This window comes from Gavialis gangeticus, unplaced genomic scaffold, assembly GCF_001723915.1.
Source record: "Gavialis gangeticus isolate Ggan-Ray unplaced genomic scaffold, GavGan_comp1, whole genome shotgun sequence".
NCBI classification, from domain to species: domain Eukaryota; kingdom Metazoa; phylum Chordata; order Crocodylia; family Gavialidae; genus Gavialis; species Gavialis gangeticus.
This window is the reverse complement of record NW_017728994.1, coordinates 54941660-54966270: the sequence shown is the minus strand read 5'-3', so window position 1 is coordinate 54966270 and position 24611 is coordinate 54941660. Positions and strand designations below refer to the sequence as shown.

At 40.2% G+C, this 24611-nt stretch overlaps 1 protein-coding gene across 5 annotated transcripts in view; it reads right to left on the bottom strand.

The window, feature by feature from the left end:
- VTI1A (vesicle transport through interaction with t-SNAREs 1A) overlaps window positions 1–24611 on the bottom strand; it is a 502745-nt gene that overhangs the window by 135104 nt on the left and 343030 nt on the right. For 3 of the 5 annotated variants that reach the window (XM_019502807.1, XM_019502805.1, XM_019502806.1), the window contains one exon: window positions 19151–19212. In XM_019502807.1, the coding sequence (XP_019358352.1) occupies window positions 19151–19212 (62 nt within the window). Of the gene's footprint in view, window positions 1–19139; window positions 19213–24611 lie in introns of all 5 variants that reach the window. The other 2 variants (XM_019502808.1, XM_019502810.1) reach the window with 1 other exon arrangement.

The following is a 24611-nucleotide window of genomic DNA, read 5'->3' as shown; positions in this document are numbered from 1 at the left end:
CTGCTGTTTCTTGTTCTGGATAAGAGTTTTCCTGGAAATGTTTACTTTAAGAGAATATTTTGTGTTGTTTTCCTTTTAATCTCAACACAGTCCACTTGTCCAGTTTTGAAGCCTGAATCCATTAAAAAGAAAACAGATGGCATTTCAAGGAATTTAATAATCGGGTGCCTCACTGCATTGCTTGGAAGTGTGTTTCAATTTATATAAAAATTGTTGGCACTTTTCCGTTTTATAGTAAAACTAGCTGACACCATGCTTGGTTATAGTGGTTGCCACAACAGTAGTAGGTCGGCAAGCGATGAGAAAGAGGACAAAGCACTATTGTGAACGTGCACAAACTCAATCCAAGTTACGACTCCGAATTGCAGAGAAGGCATTAAAGAAAGAAGTCATCTTACCTATCCAGCCACCTTTCAGTTCAATGTCAGAAGGTATTAGTCAAATAAAAAAAAAAATTGGAAATGGACAAGATTAGAGCCAGGTAAAATCCTGCCCCTCATTAAATGAAGATGCTGCAAGGGAACGGTGAATGTGTAAGGAAGCCTTCTAGAAGGTGTGGCTTCAGATACAAAGAGCAATACAACACAAGATGGTGGAGAAAGGAAGTAAAAGGGAAGATTTAAACAGGGATGATCCTGCCTTGACCAGGGGGGTTGGACAAGCTGACCTCCTGAGGTCCCTTCCAGCCCTACTTTCCTGTGATTCTAACACCCCACTTTTGACCATCTCCCAAAAGAAATCTATCCTAAATTCAACAGTGCTGGAGGCTGAGGCCTGGCCATGTTCTCAATCAGGCAAGTCATACCCCCTTGGACTGTAGTATGTTGGCCGGTATTTGAAACTCGGCTTCCACCCAGCTTCCTTGCATGCAGTATTACAATTCGGTTACGCTGTGCGTGAGGTTGGGGGAGAGACATAGGCTTCTCTGCCCTCATGTGTTAAAATCCTGTCCTCTGCTATATAGGCTATCTTTGGCTATAACCCTAACATCTCCTCTGCCCACTAGAAATAAGACAGAGTTGTTTTTCCATAAAGAACAAGAATGTGGGAATGGAGGCTTATTTCTGTGCCTGTATGAGACAACAACAGAGAATCCAGATGTTACATATTAAGGAAAAGTAACACATTTAACATAAAAAAGAAAACAAAGGACAGATTCCCATTCAGTATTTAATTGCAAAAACATGGTTCTTCTCTCTTCTGCAGAGAAGAGCTCCAGTGCTCCCTGCAAATGGATCTACTATTTTGCAACATGAAAGTGGTGGGCACCACTGCTGGCCTCTCTCACTACCAAATCGAGGTACCATGCTCCTCCTCGCCTATTTTTCAGATATAGCAATTAACCTTTGTTTAGTAATATGGGAAGGACAGGATGTTTGATGGTGCTCTGTTATGGATGCATTCGAGAACAGCAATTTAGCTTCACTGGAAGAACACTTTTGTACAACCAAATTCAGACAATATAAAACAGCTAAAACACAACTTGTTTGAGTGTCCTAACCATTAAAAAAGACATTATTGCCAAAAGGTTACCAACCAGGGCCATCTGAGACGCAACAGCAATTTCCATTTCTAACTATCTGGTATCTCAGACACTACTCGTATGTGCTAATATTTGGCAAATGCTGACTTGAATGGTGGCCACTGTGAGCCAATACGCAAATAATGCTTTCATTATGCAACACACAACTTATAATACGGCCGACTGGATTTTTAAAATAGATTAGATGTCACTCATAAGTAAAATAAACCCAGCATTTATTATTAAAAGTCAAGGGAATTGATAATAAAGCAAAAGCTTAACCCCCCACCCCGAAAACTCCTCAAAATGTTTTGTATAGGCACATAAGCTCCCCCCCATTATTAGTTATAATATTATATATTATAATATTTTCCTGTGGTGCTGGGAACCAACTATGTTCTAGCTGTGCCTTAGAACTGGAAAGTGAAAATGAGTACTACCTGAACAGGATGAGTTTTGCTTTCTAGACATAGGTGGTTGAAAGTCACAATATAAATATGCTGTCTTTAATGGTGTGATGGTAAAATAATATTTACATAATTTTCCAGTTCTAATCTAAGCCATAAATTTAATATAAGAATCGACTGAATATTTAAGAACTTTTTCCCTATAAGAATTACTCAATGTCTACATAAGAAAAAACAATAAATAGAAACACATTTCCACTAAGCACACAGTAATACCATATTTTTGTGCATACTGCACACCCCCCAAAATAAGATACACCTTGTTTTTGGAAGACAGACTCTTGACATTGGCAGGTACCCCAACCCCTGGTCGCCATCTTGGGACCAGAAGTCCTGCCCCTAACCCCTGACCTTTGTCACCGAAGCCCCTCCCTTTTCTCCCAGAAGTACTCCTTTTGGGATGGGGGTTTGTCTTCTTGGACCTGGAAAAAGAAACAAATTATATACTAAAAATGAAAAATACAAAATATCGTATTTTAATTTTATTTCAAAAAAAATTTTTGTCTTGGTTTGTGTGCATTTGTGCTGTGTATAGAGAGGTGATTGCATAATAGTTCAAAATGAAGTCTTACTCTTGTATATTGTGGGGGAGTGTGTGCGGAGGGGGCGTGGGTAGCTAGGTATGAGGTTTGTGATAGCAGCAGGTGGAGCCCTCCCACCCCTATGCGTGATCCCAGCGAGCCCCAGGACTGCACATGGCCATGCTGCCAGCCCCATCATGAGGGCTCACACACTGTGGGAGAGAGTCCCACGCGATGAAGCCAGCAATGCAGATCATGAGGCTCGCCTGGGGCGGCAGGGAGAGGGGCAGAGCTGGCTCAGCTCCATAGTGCAGAGCTCCCTGCCATTCCCCATGAACTGTGTGTAGCAGTGAGCAGGGCCAGGCCCCTGCCTCCATCCCGCAGGGCTCCCTCCAGAGATGCATGGCTCAGGTGGAGAGCCCAGGAACTGCATGCAAGCCCTGAATGATGGAGCCAGAAAGACCCTGTGCCCCTGCACAGGGTCCCCTCTGGTCTGGGGACTGGCATAGGCCCTGCACTCCCACCCAGTTGCCGCTTCACTCCCACCACTGCTGCTACCACCACCACTTCCCCCACCACCGCTGCCACAAATTCCCCTGCCCCTTCCCACTGCCACCCTTTCCCTGCCACTTCCCACCCAGCTGCCCCTCTCCTCCCCTCCCTCCACCCACTGCCACTGCCTGCCACCACCACCACTTCCCATTGATGAGGGTGGGAGTGCAGCGTGTGCTGCTCCTGTGGGAGCGAGTGGGGCTCAGCTCCATGTGAGCATATCAGGGGCAGCCTGGGGCTGGGCTAGATACAGTGAATGGGCATGCACTCACCCATGGGCCAGATGAAATTGCCTGGAAAGCCGGATTTGGCCCACGGGCGCTATGTTGCCTGCCCCTGCTCGATGCAATGACATTCTGGCAATCAAAATCCAGTTCCTGGCTTACGATATGTACCCCACAATTTTTGGAGGGCTGATTTTCTGGGAAAAGATGCATGCCGTATGAGGGTAAATACACTACGTATTTCAAGTTCTGCCTGGTAGCGAAGACGACTAAGGTTTGGTTTCAAGCTCAGGTAACTGCCAATGGTACTCAATTAACTACTATTTCTCAGATGGTTTTACACAAAAATGCTAATGAAAATTAAGACTGAAATAAAAGAGAACCCAAATAACTAACAGCACAGAACAGAAATGCCCGAATACATGGATTAACCTGAAATCCATCACATAGTAATGTGGTGGCTTTCTATATGGAAAGGCATTCTTTAGTGCCACCTATCTCCCAATCCTCAAAACAGAGTCAGACCTTTCAAACTATGCTTATAGAGTTTCAGAACCTAAATTGGAGAAAGGGGATGACACCAAGTCCCAAACTCAAGTCATTTTAGAGAAGAGGACTAACTTTAACAGGCCTCCTGAGCGATCTATATTAGCAAGAACAGCCACAGTACAAAACTGTAATTGGGTCAATGGAGCAAAAGGACAAAATAGAAACTCCTATATGAGCTGCTCCTTACATTTATCAAACTGAGCACTTCTCTGCTGCCTTGTGCACCTGCTCCTCCTCTCAGACTCGGATAGCAAACATTTGCAACAAGCTTTTCCATTCATTTCAATTAATATAATTTTAAACCTACAAAACCACTGCCTAAAACAGAAGATGACAAAAATTCTGCTGCATTTTTTAAAAATCATGTTCAGCATTCCATACATCATCTACACATGGCTGCTTTCACATTGAGGCTCGGGCCATATCTTCTTAACTTGTCTGCAAAGCACTTCACACACTGCCATCATGCTTTACTTAATAAGGTTATATATTAACTATATTCAACTGTATATAACAACTATATATATAGTGATATGGAATAATATTGTTTAACCCAAATATTATATTATAATTATATCATAAATGCATGTATGCCCACGTAGGCACACTTAATTCATTTTTTATATATATACACCCCCCCCCAGTTATACATCTAGATATAATATCTCTATATAGATCTATCTAATATATACAAATCTATAATATAGATATGTAATATAGATCTGTATCTAGATATAGATCTATATCTAGATCTATATCTAGATCTATATATTTATATATGTATTACAGATGGATAGACAGATATACATCTATCTCTCTATATACAGATCTATAGCTATCTATCTATCTATCTATCATTTTTAACTACATATAACACACACAATATAGAATTCTACCTATATCATAAATCTATAGCGTATGGGATTTTATTCCTCCCTTGCTTGGTATTGAATCATCAATAATTCAATACCAACCATTCAAAAATGACCAGCCAAGTGTACCAGTCTGAGTCACAATCTACAGAATGCAACTGGAAAGAGTTATCTACAGCAGTATAACCACCTACCTCAACTTACTTCCACCTTCCCATGAATCTCTAGGAGTCACTACTATTGAAATTGCCTTCTGCTCCCCATATTGCACACAGACCAAGAGCAGGGCCATGTCTCTACATGTTTCTATTGTACATAGTTCTGAAATCATTAATAATCTTTAATATCATATACTAGCTTTAAATCAAAGGCAACATAATTTTTTTAGCCATGGATTTATTGTTGGTATTATCTTAAGAAACCATGGATTCTTAAATTACTGTCACAGCAAACTCAGTGGCAAAAGTGCATTTCTAGGGCAAAATAGTATGTTCCTGGGAAATTTTAGGGTGTTCCTGGGAAATTATTTTTTTGGCTATGTGAACACGGATTTTTTTTTTTTTTTTTTCAAAATCCTATTTGTAAAATCAAAATTAGGCAATGAGGATCAATAATAGTTCATCTAAGAGATTTCAATTGTACATATTCATTCTCTAGACAAACTGGGCAATGGCAATAGTGGAAGGCTGTTTGCATGGAAGGCTAGTGTGCTATTCCATAAATTAGGAGGCAAACTGGACTGTCAACCTTAACTGCGCAGTCCAAATGTGTGACCTCCAACTCCTTCCAAATTGAAAGTGTTGTGGTAATAGGTCATAAAATGTATGCAATGGTAGGATGCTTTTCATTTTAGGGATCCTACATTACCTTAGGATCATAGCAAAGTATGGCTGAAAGGAATCTCACGAGGCCATCTAGTTCTGCCCCCTACTCAAGGCAGGCTCAACCCTGGCTAAACCATCCTAGCTACCCGTTTGCCTAATGCCTTACATTTATTTGTACAGATTATACCTCATCATGCCACCAGTGAAACAACTGCTGCTTAATAACAGTCAGTAATAATACATCACAGTTGAGGGTAATTAGAAGGACACCCTTTCTAACAATCACCAGGAAGAGTTTAAAATATGTGGGAAGTATTTGCGTGCACTGGGATTAGACCGAAACACCAAGGACAACATCACTCTTCCCTTCTGCTGGGTACACAGAGGCTGTTATGACTCCAGGTATGTTTTCAAAATGTATTGTCTTTATCGACTCAAATATTGTTCTCTACACTTACACCTTCAGCAAGCATCTTACAGTCAGTGAAAACACGGAAACCTGCTCAAGAGATTATTTTAGTAGGTATCCTCTTGCTTTAATGGACCGTTGCAACGAAGTGTAAATGGGAGGCATGCAAGTCTGATCCATCAGCACACAACGTTTGTGGCGCAACTGGGCTGTTAGCTGTTTGATTATCCTCTCTGATCCACTGGCCATGGAAACTCTCTCTTTGCACCAGTGATTCCACAGAAACCCTTTTGATGCCCAGTCAAACTTTCATACTACCTTTGTGATGCTAACGTAAAAGAAAAAATACAAGTAACCCACCTGTCACCTGCATTAAAATAAAAAATTGAAATCATGCCATTGGTTTCACTGACTGCATGATTGTAAGCAAGATAAACAAGATCCTTGAAGCAGACATTTGGTTCATCCTATGTTCAACTTGGGTGCAGCCGTTCATTGAAATATGAGGTGTCAGGTATGGCAGGAGAGAGATCAGTGAAGTGGTATTTTAAATTAATACGAATATAATGCAAGGCCTTGACTCTTGCACATAAATTCCTATAGGAGGGTCCCTCTACCTACACAAAGCTCTTTATATGATGTGGTCTTCAGGGCTATCTTTTTAAAGGGATTGCTACAAAGTATCTTTATTTGTAGGTGACTAGACTTTGTCGACATAAAAAACCCACGGAAGTCCGGCCTTTGTGCCTGAGCTTGATCCTCAGTTGGTTCAAGAAAGTGTAGGTCCATGGAAGGCATTGCAGCTATGTCAGCATATATCAGATGAGAAGCTCGCTTTGCATATATAATCATTTTAATGACCTAAGCCTGGGCACAAGCTGCAGAAATTTATTTTTAAAGAAACATTCTTATAAAATAAAAAGGAACTACTTTGTAAAAAAATATGCTTGCACAGTTAAAATAGGTCCTCATCCGTTTCTTCAAAAAAACATGTTGACAAACCAGAAAATTTCTCCTAGATAAAATTTGCATAGATGTGTGGAAATGATTTATTCTGGCTATCACTAAAGAAACATTTTTGGGTGATCACAACTTCATTCATTTTGTTTTTAATGCACTCCCTTCCCCCACACCTTTCTCTTTTGGATAAGCCAGATTTTTCCTCTTCCAAAAAGTTTGAAATCAGTGACCACTTCTTATGTTTAATAATTCTGAACCCTTTCTTTAAATTTTTCCCAATAAAATAAGATGCTCTTTATATTCCAAAGAAGTTTTCACAAAAGTCTGCAGCACTGGGGTTTCTGATGCTGGATGAATATGAAACCCCCTTTTGTTCTCATAAGTTCATGATGTATATCTATAACTTTCTTGTTTGTGGAGATAAGACCAGCCTTGTCTCACTAACTGCCATTTCAAAGGAAGATTCACAGTTGTTTGACTTTTGATCTGTGTGGCAACTAGCTCGACCACCTGCACTGGGCATGAGCTGTTACTGAGCTTGCTTTGTACCATCTTATGAACACAGCGAGCCTTTTAAACCAGAAACAAGCTGATATGTGAATACGCCAATTTACAATGTAAATATTCAGATTGGAAATATGGGCATCTCGAATGGCCAAATGTGTAAAGTGCATATATTGTTTACTGATTTATATCATTAAATAAAACAGATGGCTAAAGTTCTCCATCCACCTACAGTGGATTGAAACACAATGGTGTAATAGTGTGGTACACTGGTGAATGTGAAACATTGCTTTGTACTGGTCTAGTATTATAATAGCTGCTCACAAATAAAGTAAAAGGCCCCATATTTCCACTAAGAGTAATTGGCTTACTGCACTGGAACAATATTACCTTCACAATCAACACATGTGAACCATTCACACTTAAAACTACATTAAAAAAAAAAAAATCTAGCGGTGACAGAAAACAGCAAGCGAATTCACCCGTATGGATAAAGCGGACCATATGCCTTCCAATAACAAGGCAAGACCAGACATATCGAGAACCACATTTTAAAACAGTCTCTGGTTTATTATTTCAACAGGGTGATAAGAGTGCACAGTGCTTTATAGACTTCCAGGTGTACATTTTGCTTGCAGAAGCATCTGCATACAAATATGCAGAAAGATGCATTTTTGGCATCAAATTGCCCAAGTTGTGAAGTGCATTCAAGAAACGAATTTGGCCAAACACGTTCTCTTTGTAAGTTATAAATTGATCTTCTGCAAAAGGCAAGGTGAAGATTGAATTCTCTAGGGCTGGAAGGTACTTTAGGACAAACTTCGTCTCAAATCCAATACAGATGCTACAATAACCTTCTGAGTCCAATAATACAGTTTGTCTTAATACTACAAAGTCCAAGTTAAACAAAAGCTATTAGATAATAAATGTTACATGGAGAGATTTTCTGGGTTAACCATGTTAATGGTCTCAGAATGATAAGTAAATATTTGCAGAACACACATGGGTCACAGGAAACCTCTTTTAGTGTTTCCCTGAACTGGAAAATATTAATACCACTTAAGAGAAACTGTGTACAGACATAGAACTCATTAGCACATATAAAACCACAAGGAAGATGAGAAATGAAACCAAATGATGTTAAAAATCAACAGCTTTAATATACGAGTCAGGCCCTCAGCTGATGCGAGTCTATTGCGCCACTGATTTCAAACTGATGACTTACACTTGCTGTGTCCAAACTATATTACTTCCAGATACTAAGGTTTAACCTTGACAAAACTGTTTTGTTTTCTCCTAGAAAATGATGGGTATATTCTGTGCAACTTCAGTAATTCCTCAGTTGTCTCAAAAAAAGCAATTAATAAAATATGGATTTGAAGAAGAACCCATTGTTTTGTCTTGGAGATAACCTCAGTCCAGGGCAAAGGCACTGCTTAAAGTGTGTAGATTTGCATCGGTACACAAGCAGGTTGCAAGAGTCTTTCCTTTGATGGAATCCTGTTTTAATGATACTGGGAATAAATTGGGAATTTATCAGTTATAAAAGGGTGTTTTCTTTTACTATTACAACTTGCTGTGATTCTGCTATGACTTCATAGGCCTGTTTTGATCTGAACTGAATCTTCCACATTAATCTAGGCTCAGGAAAAATAATCAAATCTTCATCTCCCCAACCACAGAGCAGACTAAACAATCTCGTATTATGAGACCCCCCCCTTTTTTTAATTCACAACTTTGTTATTCTACAGACAGCTGTTCGGCAGATCAGTGATATGTGAGCATATCTTCCCCAGGATGCCAAGGTCCAGTCCAACATATCCACGTGCTAGTCAGGGATAAAAGTTCTCCCTCAGTGTAATGCTTCCTTTTCCACCGAACAGCATAAACTTCTCTTCCACACCAAGCTCTAACTGATCATGTATTTCTTTGTTTTGGATTTTATCAGGAAGCATTGTCATATGTCAGGCCCTGTTCTGGAAACCTTTCACAAACATTGCTCATTCAAGAGTTTTGACAGCAAGAATGCCTGCATAAGAATTACTCGTACAAGTAAGACTTGCAGAATAAAGCACTAAGTGATCCAACAAAAAATCCTGAACTTCAAAAGTGGAGGTGGTAAGATCAGTGCACCAAATATTTCCTCTTTTGGGCTAAGTACAGACAGTCAAACGCCCATGGCTGAATTGATTCAATCTTTGCAGGTTAGTCTAAGCTGTGTAGATTGAACTGATATGCAAGTGAACAGACATTCATTTTTAATTCTGGAAATGCAGCTGCATGCCTGCAGTGGCCCAGGCCAGAAGCTAGGCCAAGGCTAGCCTGCTGATCCTGCGAGGAAGGGGTTTGTGGGGAAGTTGCAAAGCCTCCTGGGATGCTGGGGGACTGTTATCTAACTTGAATCTGGAGGGAATCTGGGACAGAACTTGAATAAACCGATTTAACCTAAATCAGTGAAGTCCGGTACTACATCCATCCAGGTTTCTCTTAAACTGGTTTTGGCCACTTTGAAAGAGGTTTATGTGCACTGAACTTCTGTTGTGTTACAAATCTAAACCAGTTTCCAATGACCTATACCCATTTATTTGAAGCTTCTGTTCCTAGCCTTAGTCACTGAAGCATATTTTTTGCATGGAAATTATTTCATGCACTTAATGGAACACAAGGGCCTCCTCAGACAAAGTCATACAGAAGCTACCTACCTACATATGATTATACTCATCTTCCAATCATCTCAAAGATCAAACGGTGTTCTCCAACACGGTAAGGCAACATGCAAATTGTCATAATTTCAACAGGACTTTATGATTAGAAATGATTGCCTTGAATACATTCCTTTGTATATCTTAGGTGTAGTTGTGTACATATGTTGTTCTATGACAGCTATAAGTGGGGTCAAAATAGAAGTGACCCTCCATTCACTGCTGGACATATCAAATTCACTGACTCAAGAAGAGTTGCTTTCAATAACTTGAATGACTACCAGTGAAGCCAATGATTTTTCTACTTCACCTGCAGAAGCAACCTGAGGGATATTTGAAATATTTTCATTTTTTGTTTGCTATTTCAGAATACAATGTTTGAATTAACTTGCACTTGTCTTAAGAAAGCATGGCTGGCATGAGCCTTGCCTTCCCTCAAAATGACATGCATGTCACAGTACACTTTGGCTGCAGAATAACACCATGAAATGCCTTTTGTTTTACTTGCATGACACAAAATACAGTGAACTTTACTACTTCCTTTAGGCTCTTGCCTCTTAATGACAGTAAGTAGGTCTCAACGCACAGCACAACTACAAGGGGTTACATGATATTTAACCTATTGTAATACCTTACATTCTTGGTATATGTCGTCTAGGATGACTAGCTTGGAGTAGGGCCCATTGGGATCGTACTTCTCCTGCAGAAACATAACTGCTTTAGATGATGTTATTTCCAGATGCTTAGCTGGACATAGCTGGGTAGGGGGGGAGGCAGGGGGGGGACAAATGAGACAGTAATTCCAGATGATATAAAAGAAAGTATAAAGGCCACAGTACATAAAAAAAAGAAAAAAGGACCATCTAACCAAGGCTGTTTAGAATAATGTCCAGCATGTACACAAGGGAGGAGAGGTGGTCAACTGGGCACAGAGATACAGTCTTTCAACATGAACTGAAAAATAAAACAAATGCCCAGGTCTGCCTGAAGAAGAGATGGACACAACACTTTGCATAAAAGTAGGCAGATGTACCCTTTTTATGACCTCATGTATCAAAAACTTTATTAAAACATCAGTTGCCTTACTGTTTATGGACTTGTTTGCTTAGTTTCAAACTCAGAGGAAATTTTTCCCTCCCCCTAACTAAACTCTCAAAAATGGACAAATTTAGCCATCGTAACATGCCTGCATTACTGAAATTGTTGTACGTGGCATGATTCCAGAGGCTTTGAGTGTTTCTGTGTAATACTGAGAATTCTCCCTATCTAGACATATGGGAGCTGAACAGCAGCATGCAAAGGGAGCTCTGCACTGTGCAGGATGAGCCCACAGAAGAAAAGAACGTGATTTTTCCAGGGCTTTTTATCATTTCCACACATGCATAATATTGTCTGCGGGAAGCTGGGCCAGATCTGGAAACTGGCTGTTAACTGCTCATTAATTACATGAAATACATCTTGAAAAACATAAGAGAGCATTTCATATCTGAAATAAGAACATGAAACCCAGAATAATATATGCTGATTTTTAAAATTCTTCCTGCTTAGTACTATTGATACGTTTCTTTATCCCCAGGATAACTGTATTCCTTTATTTGAAATGTCTTAAAGGTTTACATGTTTTCTGGTTGGAATTCCTAATAACGAAGGATGTTTATACCCTTAGGAATTTTGCTGACATTACATTTAAGTTTTCCAGATGTTTTGCCCATCACTTCAACAAAGACACAAGACAGCCTTTTAAAGTGTGAAAAATGACCGGAATGACCATTGGTAATTAGTTCTCAGATTTGTTCTGCAATAATGTAGAGCAATGGTACGTTCATTATTCAAGATACCTTATAATTAGCTGAGTCACAAGGTTTGTTAATAAATGGCCAGGGTTACCTTCAACAGTGCAACGCAAATATTTACATCAATGTAATATGCAAATTGATAATTTAAATGCTGGGAAATGAAAAATAATACTGTTCTCACTGTGCCATTACCAGGTCAATGTGATGCAACCTGTATAATTTATGGCACATGTTTAAGAGCATAAACAACAGGGGTTCAGCTATTTCTTCAGCGCAAGCCAAAGATAATGGTGCTACCCCAAGAAATAAGTAAGCACCGCTGTCACTGGCTCCCTCCATATTTTGATTCACTACGAGGACAGTTCCCTTGCCTAAAGTTAAGTAGGTGCTCAGTGACTTTGCTGAATCAAGGTCTTAGTAGTGTAACTAGGGCAGGGTGAGTGGGGACCACCTCCGGGCCTCAACTGCGAGAAAGCACCAGAATCTTCCCCCTGGAGTCTCTGCCTGTGCTGCCCCTACACCCATACCCTGTGCCCCCTACACCCTTCTGGTCTACAGTGCTCAGCATACCCCCTGTGCCCACTCCCACTCCAGGTACTCAATGATGAGCTTGTTGTGCCTCTGGCCTTAGTCCCAGATGCAACTCCAAGTTCACAATCTGTCTGCTGCACAAAAAGATGCTCTTTCTATTACTTTTCAGCCCAGAAGTACACTTGAAATATTTTTCCTTCTGTACCGAAAAGCCAATAAAACAGGTTCTACTTAAACTTATTAAAAAAAAAAAACCACAACAAACTGCTGGCTTGAAACCAAATGCACAACTTTTTTGCTGGAAAGGAGATTTCCCTAAAACCATGATAACGTGGGTTGTAAAAGTAGAAGTTATCCAGTTTAAAATAAAATATGGACAGATGCACACAAATGGCAGTAGGAGCACATTTTCCCATAAAACACTTCTCTCTTTCCGAGTTAAATATCTTCATGGACAAGGGAAACACTTTTAAAACTCAAGTTTGGGAACAAAAAAAATCCTCAGCTGGCTGAACACTAAGAAACCGAGACTGAACATTGATACTGGTTTTATGGCACATTATAATGTATCTGTTTTTGTGAAATTCTTCCTTCACACTACAAGTGATAATGCCCCTCCTTCCATTTGATAGGTCTTGATCTCCCATTAAATCAGGCTTGTTTTCTTCTGCTAATTATTTGTCTGCTACCCCTGGGGACTTCTCCCCTCTTTAACAGCCCTACCCATTGTTTTTAATCATTGCTGTACCTGCTTCTTTCCTCAGACCAGATGAAGAATGTCTTATATTTGAAAGCTTGTCTAAGTTTATCCCAGTTGGTGCTATAAAAGGTATCAGCCACAAAAATCCTTGCCTCTCACTTATTTAAAATAATCACTTATGGATACCCAATGACTGCTACTGAGGGAGGTTCTGCTCAAAAGAAAAAGTTTATGGCTGAGGTCTTTTCTGAAGGGCAAAAAAGTAAGGGAGGGAACACGAGGAAACAGTGCCATGATTACTCCCAGTGCTGTTCCGGTTTGCATCAGTATGTGACTATCTTTTTCTGATATTTGTTATGTGGAAGCGTGGTCAAGAAAGGAAGAAGAAAATATTTTGGAAGGCAAAGCAGACCCTAATCGATTTTTCAAGTCTCAAGGAGTGTGGAAGCATGGAAGAGAGCCTGTACATCCACTATGCTATGTTGCTATCCACCCTGATCAATCTGTGGAAGGGAAGCTTATGTCGGACCTGAGAGGATACTATGTTTTCATCTTGGCCATAAAGACAATGGAGGAAATGAGGCCCTCTTAACAATAGCTGAAATAATTTGAAAAGTGCTAGGAGAAAGAACATAGTTTATTCCCAAACCAGATTCCCAAGTAGTAGCCTAACTTGGGGTAGGCAACCGGTGCACAAGAGCAAGGCACTGACTTAGAGGAGGCACAAGAATGGAGGTGCTACTGCTGCAGGCTCAACGACCAGAGCTACTTCTGCAGCTGCCATCTAGGGCAGGGGCTGGTGACATCTGGTCCTAGGGCACAGAAGTTTCTCATGCATCTTCTCTACAGGCAGTTTTTAGGGCATCTAAAAAATGTTAAAAAATAAGCATAAGACTAAAAAGTTTTAGATTGCAAAAGGAACCTGGAGAGCTGGGCAATGGTATCCAGATATTGCTGAGAAGAATGTTGAAGAAGCTTGCCCTCTAATACTAACTACTAGGGGTGTGCAATTTGGATCCAGCCTGATGCAGGGGACAGTGATTCGATTAGCTGATTCGGATCACTGTTCCAATTCATTTCAGCTGAATCTGAAGATTCAATTCCGATTTGGAGAATCAGCAATTCAGCCGTAGACACAGTTTATGTTTTTTCTACCCGAAGTACCAGGCATGGCTTGTGAATGCTGAGATGGTGGGGCAGATGGAGCAACCTATGGGAGTGCGGTGGTGTCCCCCACATGCTCTTCAGTAGACCCCCTCCCCTGCACCTCCCCGGCTTGGCATTCAGCCCCAGACCCAGGGGGCATCAGTCACTGAGCTGGGGAGCGGGAGGGGGGGGGTCTGCTGCCGAGCATGCGGGGGACCATCCCACACTCCTGTGGTATGCTCCATCCGCCCAACCATCTCAGTGTTCACGAGCTGTGCCTGGTACCTCAAGGTAGGTAGAATAAACACATAAAGCTGAGTCTATGGCCGAATCTTCAAATCTCTCCGAATTGAATCGGAGGCTTCCGATTTGATTTGGAGAGATTAATAGGTGTCCTGATTTGATTTGGTTCTGGAGATTCAGCTGCCAAATCAGGCTGAATCTCCTCCAAATTGAATCAGCTACCAAAGTTTCATGCAACCCTATTGAAGACCCAAGGTGCCCCCAAAACAAGCACCCCATACGGCTAGCATAGCTGAAGAATGCTAGAAATTGCATTTACCCCAAGGGAGTAACAGGGCTAGAATTAGGTCTGGTTACATTTACCTTTCCAACCTGAAACACTATTTTACAGCTGTGTCAACTGGGAGCTGCCTTTTGCATGCATATGAAGTGCAGCTTCATCTTATGCCTCTGGAATCATGGTGAGACACCTTCACTCTGTTGCAGTGCCTTTACTGCTGCTCCTTTTACTGGTTCTAATATTGATGGTCATGCAGGTATTGGCAATTCACATAATTTATCACATGAAAGTTGGACACTTATTGCATCATTTCCATCCGTTGCATTAACGGCAGTGTCCTATTTAGAGGTCTTAAATAGGATCTTTTATATGGACAGCTATGTTCATGAGTTTTTTCAGCATACCATGTATAACAACTAGGAAGATGAAAATCTGAATGATTAAAACATTCAGCTGCAAAGTCAGAAGCAATGATGTTCTAGAGGGAAGATGTGTCATTTGGAGACTTCTACTTTTTTAAGCAATGATAATGTCAAAAAGTTCTTGGGTTCTACCATGGCTCCTTCAGAAAGGAAGCTGGCAGGTGCTGTATTTATTTATAGTAGGATCGAGATTCACCTCTCCTGGCATTTTTATTCAGGGCCTGGTTTTATTTGTTTCTAATTGGACTGTTTAAGTTGTTTAGAGACTGACCCAGTTGCATTATTAATGTTTATCATGGCTACTGATCTCAATCATGGACAACGGTTTTGTTTCTGAAAATGTGAATGGGGGTTTTATAATTTGGGATGGGATTTACACCTGCTTTGACATCTTTCTAACAGACTGAAAACTCTTACAGCTCAGAAAGGGACTGAAGGTTCAGGACTGGATGCTTTAGACAGGACTTCATTATAAGATAGGGTAGAGGCATAATATCAGGTTGGAATCATATTATGCATACCAGACATATAATACATTTATTATACTAGAATTTAGAAACTTTGTAATTGGAAACTTGGTGAGCTACTATTATGTACTGAAAATGTCTGATTGTTGTTGGCTGTCTTCATTTTTATGATGTGTGTGGAAATCTGGGTAAGTGTCAAGGAATATGAATAAATAGCCTCTTAATCCTTTTGCCTGACCTTCCCAATTTGCTGATATCAACACAGTCACCAGCCAACTTATGTTTTTTTCATTATACAGAAAAATGGCATATTTGGGAACATAGGAAGACAAAGCTTCAGGTTAAGTGAGAAGAATTTTTTAAAAACAGTTATTACAGATCTTTCTTCACATGGATACCCATAGGCACTTTCCAGCAGTACATAATGAACTCTGATACCTCGGAGGTGACTGTTTCTTTTAGGAGCAGAAAGAAGAGCAGAAGACTGGGCAGGGAAAAGACATCAGAGTGGCACTCTGAGAGAGCATGGACTTCATTTGTGGCATGCTTACTAAAAAGGTTGCCCCCCACTGGTAAGGTTTCTCTCCCGAATCTGCCATTAATTTGCTGCGTCTTCTTACTTTGTGATTTACCCCGTCTTCACTTCAAGCCCCCATTTCTAAATGTTAAAGAAAGGTGCCAGATACCTGAAAAGGATCCCACACATCATTTTAGTTCCCAAATCCATACTTGGATACCATAAGAGTACGCAACAGAAGTCTATCAAATTATCTAGCTTTTAAAATAACATCTGATCATGTTCATAAGAAAAGGTGCTCAGACATTTCCAGCTGTAAAAAATACAAACAGTTCCATTTAAAAGATCGCATTAATGACTAAGGCAGGCACACAGCATTCAAAGAATAGCAGCAGATTCCTACCGGCAAGTAGAAACTGCAACATTTAACTTAATGCTCTTTCCATATGATAATAGCCCTGTATCATTGTTCTTTATTGGTTCCAGTAATTAAATGAGCGCCTGCACGGTAGCTAGCACAGTAAGCAGAATTCAGACCCAACTGCCAATTGACGGTAATTACTTTCCTACACTTTCACTTGATCTATCGAGATCTTTGCTGACTTCCTGGTTTTGCGTCTTGCTGTTGTTCCTTCCGTAATTCAATTAACACTTGGGAGCTGCCGAGGTTGGACTATCCCCCAGCCAGGTTTGTCCTTACAGTGCTAAAATGAAATGAAGTCTCTTCTGGAATCTGGTAAGTATTTGCAAATAAAGGCGCGAGCACATTTTCAGAGGAGCTCTTCCTGTGTGCATCACCACTGCGCAGGCACTTCCTGACACACATCTGTATCATTCCATGGGTATCCCCCCTATTTGCTTGGCCCAAACCTTAATCTGCCTTTTATCCAGATGGGTGACTCAGTCAGGCATTTTTTTGACAAAGAAAAAGGAAATCCATTGGCCTTCTGACATTAAAAAACATGCCTTTTTAGTGTTTGACTACATAATCCATTTGTCTGGAAACAGAGCCTCGAGTATATTTTACAAAGGTCATATTTTTCATTTGTTTTATGGAGCACTTATAAACTAGGACTTCTCACTGTGATTCCCAAACACAAAACAAAGTCAAAGGTTACAGCATATGTTTTTGTTTCAGCTTCTCCAAATTACTTGCAAATGTATTCAAACACAATATGAGGAGATACTTTATTTTATTGAAAATAACAGACTACAGGGTCCTGCCAAAAAGGCTGAGGTACATCAAGCATAAACATGGAAAAAATACATTGGTTTAGAAACCCATAAATCCTTATTTGAATCTGCCAACCTGAAAGCCTAGCAAAGCCCGAAAAAACTATTTTTCCTAAATGCTATGTCTGATTAAGCCATACTATTAAGTGACAGCTGAACTTTAACATTAATATGATATTATTTAAATAACTGCATGATTTTTTTTACACTAAAAATGATGAATGATTTTTAGACAGCTCAATTGACATAAAGCAAGAAGCCCCTTTAATGAGATTTGACAAAATGGAGACATATGCAGAATATTCGTTACAGCTCATGTCGCAGGGCCCTTCCTGGGGAGGCTATGGGTTTGGTTGTGTGTTTTTTTTGATTGTCTACAGGCACTCAACCATCTCTTTCAATTGCCACTTCCTTTCTCTGTGGATTTTGAATTTAGTTTATGTCATTTACATATTACTCTTAATCAGAGAATTTTCTATGTTACGGTTCAGAGTTGGAATTGAGAGAAGTTGGTGAAATGGAGGCATAAGGGGCAGTTATCTTAACCTTTGTCAGCTGGGTATATATGGAATGAAGAAAGCTATTTTCCCAACTCGACTTATGGAGAGATAAAGCTGGCACAAAAGAATAACTTATTAAATTCTGTTTGTCGGCATTTTCCAGGGCTAGCGATAAATCAGTAACTTTGCTTTAAAAAAAAAAGTTTTACCAAACTGCCTTAAACAAATATGCATGATATGAAAGCTTGTACCTTGCAAAGGGACTTCTGAAGGGTCACCACATATCAAATTCTTGCAGAATATTCTATTAAACTCCATCTTCCTTAAAAAGTTTCTCTCTCATAACGTCTGACACCACCCACTAGGCTGACCCTTTTCTTCTTTAAGAAGCTGAATACAACCGTAAAAATATGGACACCACAGAGCCACATAAATGTTGCTTTGCTGTATAAACCCTACAGGTCAGGGGATTCCACCAATTCAAAAGAGGCTGCCTGGTAAGCTGCTGATTTAAATTCAAGGCAACTGAAAATTAGTCCATTACTTCCTTCCCCCAGTCTGAGATAGATTTTTAAGATGCTGAAAATGTTTCTTCCCACCTTACTTTAAATCCTAGGGACACACGTTCATAATATTGGTGCATTGTGCTCCCTATTGCATTCAAAATGAAAGACTTAATTAAGAATGATGCTCCAAGTCTAAATAAGTACAAATACTTTGAAATACACACACACACACACGCACGCACACACACACACGCACACGCACACACACACACACGCTTCTCTGAACGTACCAGAATAAAATCAAGCTAACGTGTTAAAATACTTGGCTGCATCCCCCGAAATAATGGGTCAGGTATCGTGAAGAAGGAACTTATTTTTGGAATACAAGAAAGACAAATGGCTGCATAAAGAGGCTGCACCTGAGGCTATTGAAAACTATGTTACAGCCAGACTAAATTCTTTCCTTTGTGTAAGAAAAACCTCTGTGGGAAAACCTTCCCTCCAATCTGATTCTTTCCCCTCCTTCAATGCAAGCCAGCTTCAATATCAGCTTTTAGTTTCAAGAGATTCTACACATAAGACTATACAGAAAAATACGCAAGTTAGCAAAACTTGGAGATACGGTTTTAAAAAAAAAAAGGGAGGGAGGCGGGGGACAGAAAGAGAGAGGAGAGAGGAAAACGTGTCCCTACCTTGGCCTTACCTTCGCAACATCCCAGTTAGGATCCTGGAGCTCTTCCCCAAGTTTGCATCTGTTTCTCTAAGCTGAGGAGAAAAGGGTAATATTAAAACACAAAAATCACACGCTCTCTATTCTGTGTAAACAGCACAATGTTGTACTGGCTTAAGCAACCTCAGTTTAACCTACAATAGATTTACATTTGAGAACCATAGTAAAGACTCTGAAATTTAAGTGCAATTTTTTTCTTCTTCCTTTTTTTTTTTTTCTTTACATAAAGATGAAACCTGTGAAAGATAAAACAGTCAGTGCAACAAAGATGACAAAGAGCAAAGGCTCTAGCAATAAAGGTCTGATGAGCGAATGCAATACAGATTGATATCTATATTTCCCATTGATGTGTGTGTGTAATGCCTATGCATATTGGAAGGAGTTAAGCGTGGGCATCAAGAGATGAAGAAACACCCAAAGTGTTAGCTCTTCTTGGCTTTTTATATATTTTCTTTCATTGGCTTTCAAAGATGCTCCCTAGATAAAACACTGTGAAGGAAAACCAGCATTACCAAATACTGCTGTATTTGTACAGTGCAAAACAGACCGTGAATATATCCATGGAGCCAACAAAGGAAAGTTGTACCTATTGTCAAGACAGTAGCTGGTCCTGATTTTATAGAGTATGGGCAGTTGCACTGAATGGATCCCCAAATACTTTGCAAACTTTACTAATGGTGCAAACCATATGTATAACAAAGTGTGATGTTTTCAGCAATGAGCATCTGGATCCCAGAGTTTCAAAACATTTTTAGAGCCTCTGAATGACGACTTCTGATGATTTGAGACCTTGCTGGGAAACAGCTCTATGCTGGCCTTCCCTCGCGGTGGATGGACCCGGTGTCGCAGTCTGTTCTAAGAGAAGGACCTTCACCTTCCTCTCACTTGTACTTCAAGACCAGAAGACGAGAGCCAACCAATTATTGCATTCCTTGTGGAGGAACAGTCTTCTCATACACACTCAGATCTGCTGGTTTGTCCTAGATATTTCACTCTTGGGAAAAACAGGTATCTTGAATCTCAATATTGTTTCAGCACTGACAGCAAAAACAGGAATAAAACCTGACAGTAAAATCTGGCAACTATAGCAGTCCACCCCCACCCCCTTTTTTTGAAATGCACTATATTTTTTTTTGAAATCCACAGCAACACAATTTTCTTCAAAAGAAATAAAGCCACTATTTTTATTATGCAGATATAGCTTCAGGGGGAAAAACCTGCGCAGAGTGTGGGGACATACCTATGTAACACAACCAAATGTAAAGGAGAAAGTAAAAGAAACATTAGGAAATGCATTAGTTTTTTAGGTGATGAGAGAAAACTTCCACAACCTGCTTTTGCAGTTGCAAAATTAGGAACCAAGGGACTGTCCTGAGGAATTTTTAATCTCTTAGTCCTAGGCCAGTGAGATCTCTGATGGATCAGCCACAGACTTCTGCTGACCAATGGCTAACCATCTGGAAGGCACCCATGTCTCACGTGACACAATGAGAGTTATCCTTAGGAGTGGGGATTTGCTGAGAGAGTTAATGGAAGAGGAGCTTCTGTATTCTGTTTGGGTACACAACAATTCAACATCTACTGTTTCATCCTTGCATCTGATTTAATGAGTTATGGGATGACTCAGCTGGCCGAACAACCAATGCTTTATTGCAACATTTCTCAACCTGTGGGTCATGACCCAAAAGTGGGTCGCAAGAATATATGAAAGGGTCATGAACAAGCTTTAAAAATGGATTCTCCTTTAAAGAAGAAAAATGTGGGAAACCATGCCTTCCAGCCTACAAGGGGCTATTTGCTTCAGAGTTTATTGCTCCTAGGCGTGCCATTTGAACATGCACCCAGAAGCAATTAGTTCTGGAGTTTGTTCATATGCAGCATGTTGAGCTGGGCTGGAGAAGCCCCAGCTGGCAGGGAGCCTGGGGGGGTCAAGCCTGCCAGCCTGGGGCTGCTTCCCTTGGCTCAACATGCTGCAGAGGGGCTGCCTGGAGCATGAGGATAGCCAGCAGACAGACCCCACACTGAAGCAACCTCGTGCCCAAGCCAGCCAAGCAGTATCTACACTTGCGCTGCTGCAGACCTTTTCACTCTGCAGCAGGATAGTACTTGTATTTACAAGTGTAACTATTTACAAGTATGCTCCTGCTGTGGAGTATATGAGTTTATTCCAGCCTAATAGGGGTACACACGTAGACTGTTACTGCGTAGTAAACGTCTCATGTAGATGTGCCCAATTTAGCTTGCAAGGCAAGACAATTCAACATCTAAAATCAGGTCTTAGCACCCTATAAAAAACTGCTGCTATTTAAAATAAAAAAAGCTTAATAAGGGTTAATATTTTATCCCAAATACAGATGGACAACAAAGCATAAATACACACCTTGCATTGCTCTCATCTTAAATTCAGAGGTTCAATGCTGGGCAGAGGAGTTCAGTATTTTTTTCTCTTTCTTGTAAAAAATATTTTTTGCTGTGTATCTTTAAATATTAGGTCAGTTTTGCTCAGATTGCTCTGGCAAATCTGGAAATCATAATCACTACTAAATGTAGAGAGGGAGAGGAGGCTGAGTTACACAGCCATTACACAGACAAAAGGCAAAGCCATTTAGTAAAAATAATTCGGAGCTAGTATACTTATGATATAACAGCACAGGGGACGTCAGGACAAACGTGGAATCCATCTGTGTACAGACACTTGGTGATGGTTTAGTGAGGGATGATCCTGCCTTGAGTAGGGGTTTGGACTAGATGACCTTGTAAGGTCTCCTCCAGCCTATAATCCTATGATTCCATCTACAGCCTTAGAGAACAGGAGAAGAACCCAAGCTCTTTTTCTTCCATTGGCAGAGAACTCATGAAGACTTTTCAAACTGTAAGCATGCTTTGAAATATTTCATTTCTAAATAAAAGGCTGTTTTTTCTCCATTTCCCTGCTAATACCTGATCACTGTGCAACAGCTGATGTCACACTACCCTCAGCTATGTCAAACCAGGGAACTGTTTTAGATGGTTGCAGTATCATTGGATGCTGAAGTACAGATTTATGACTTTGCTCGTGACTGATAAAATAAGGGGGAAAAGGATACATGCAAATAGTATGTTCTGAAATATAAATACTGGTCTATTTTTGGGACTATCATGATGTGTTTATCCTCCAAAACACTAATCATTCACATTTTCTTGTTAAGAAATTGTGAAATGAAATTGTGGTGGAGGACTGGAGTCAGAAATTTTGGGTTTTATTCCTGGGTCTTTCACAGCTTTCCCATGTGGCCTTGGGCAAAATACATACACACACACACACATATATGCACATATACACACACGCGTGCACGTGCACACACACACACGTGTGCACACATATGCAAAACAATGTTGTTCTATTTCAAATGAGTGCAAGGAAGAAAAATTAAGGACTTTTTTTGGAAAGTGTGTTGAGATCGCCCCTTAAAAGTCTAAATGAGTGCCCGAAAGCTTACAAAGAAAGATCTTTTTTTGTTGTTGTTGCTATTTTCTAGTAGGTTTAATAAAAGGAACCACCTCTGAACCAAGAGTTTTAGAGATCTGTATTCCTTATACAAGTACACGACATTTTAAAATGTCTTTTTTAATAGAGAGCAAAAGATGGAAGGAATTGAAGATGGAGTTGAGATTCATGGAACTGAGGGGTGTGGTGGAAACTAGCAAGTCGTATTGTCTACCTCTGCCAAACTAGGATTGTTCCTAAACAGTCATTAGTACTCAAAAATTTTATCCTATCTAGTTAAAATGATTCCTGAAGTGGGGTAATTTTTCCTGTAGAATTGTTTTTGACATTGTACTTTCAGAGATTTTTTTTTTTTTTTTAAGTATGCAGCCTAAATCTTTAATTTCTTAATTTATTGCAAATATTTCTAGCTATACTTCTTTTGACACCTTAAATCAATTTAATCCTCTCCCTCCGTGGGATTTTCATTCTCCAGACATTTAGAGACTATTATCATGTCTTTACTATTTAGCCAAGTTATGCATATATTTAACTCATTTAACTATCACTCATAAGTAAATCTCTCCAATTTGTCAGTATTTTCCCAACAAGTCCCTAAAAAGTGAATACAATAGTCCAGTTTGATACTGTCAAACCACAGTCTTTCAGGAACAGTTTATTTGCTGTGACAATGCCATTGAATGTGTAGTGGAAAGATACTGGCCAGCCACTCAAGGAAACCAACCTTAACAAAAAGAAACGAGAAAACAGGAAACTTACAGATGTGAACCAAGGGCGTAACTTCTGAATGGATCTCAAAATGCAGACCTATGCACTCACATGGATTAAGTGGGGAACTTTTCTGAATCCCTCCAAAGCAAAGCCCTAACTATGTATTATAAAACAGGATATTAGCACCAGAAGCTTGACAACGGGTCTTTGCATGGAGGCTCTTCACTCAGCTTACCCAGCAAAAGTTCATTTCTTTTTGATCTTGCTCCATGTGGCTTCCAAGTTGTGCTGTGATCTCATATCGGTGAGATATGGGCCTTCAGGCAGGAAGCCTGGAAAAGGAAGTCTCCAGGAAGCCAGAACTAAATTTCTGGGAAGCTGACAACAGTGCAACTGCAAAAAACATGGGGCCACAACAAGCACATATTCCCTGGCCTCACCTCTTTTTGTGAGGATCACCAGGATCAGGGAAAAGGAGATAAATATAATCCACTTCCTCGCATTGATTCCTGGTGAAGATGTTCAGTCCAACTGACTGGGGGCCAAAAGTTCAAACACACATGCACAAAAGCTTCTCAGACTATGCTAAGGGTCACTGGATGTATTTAAGGACTATTCAATTAGCTTAGTAGGATATTTATGGCCTCTTGCCCAGAACCCAGAAAACGAGCTCTCTGGAATTCAACCTCAGGTTGATCACGCTTTGTTCCACTGCATTGACACTGAAATGTTGTTTCTTTGATGACACTGTCACTTGAGGAATATAGATGTCGATCTTGCAGCTCAACAGATCACCATCTACCTTGGGTTCGGTCTCTCTTGGCATTCAAGGAAGGGCCTGATTTTTTAGGATAGCACAGGGGCTTCCAAAGAAAAAACATGAAGTTCCTTTGTGACTTGACCACAACCGGTACCCCAGTGAGGCGAAGTCCCCTCCTAGGTGCTGTACAGACAAATGCAGTGAGTGTGCCTGGCGTGGGGCATATGTTCAGAATCAAAGGGCCCTAGTACAGCTGCCTTGTGGACAAATGTCTTCCCCAATTCAAGATGTCCCAAACCTCTTTAAGATGGGGGAGAGGCTGGTAAACGCATGAGTTTTCTTAACTGACCAAATATACATATATGTGAAAGATGATGTTCCTAGCTAATGTGTCATCTGGATAAAATCCTTTGGGTGACTCACAACACAGAAAACTATTTAGATATGTCTGCCTCACGGAGAAAGAAGGGGGGACC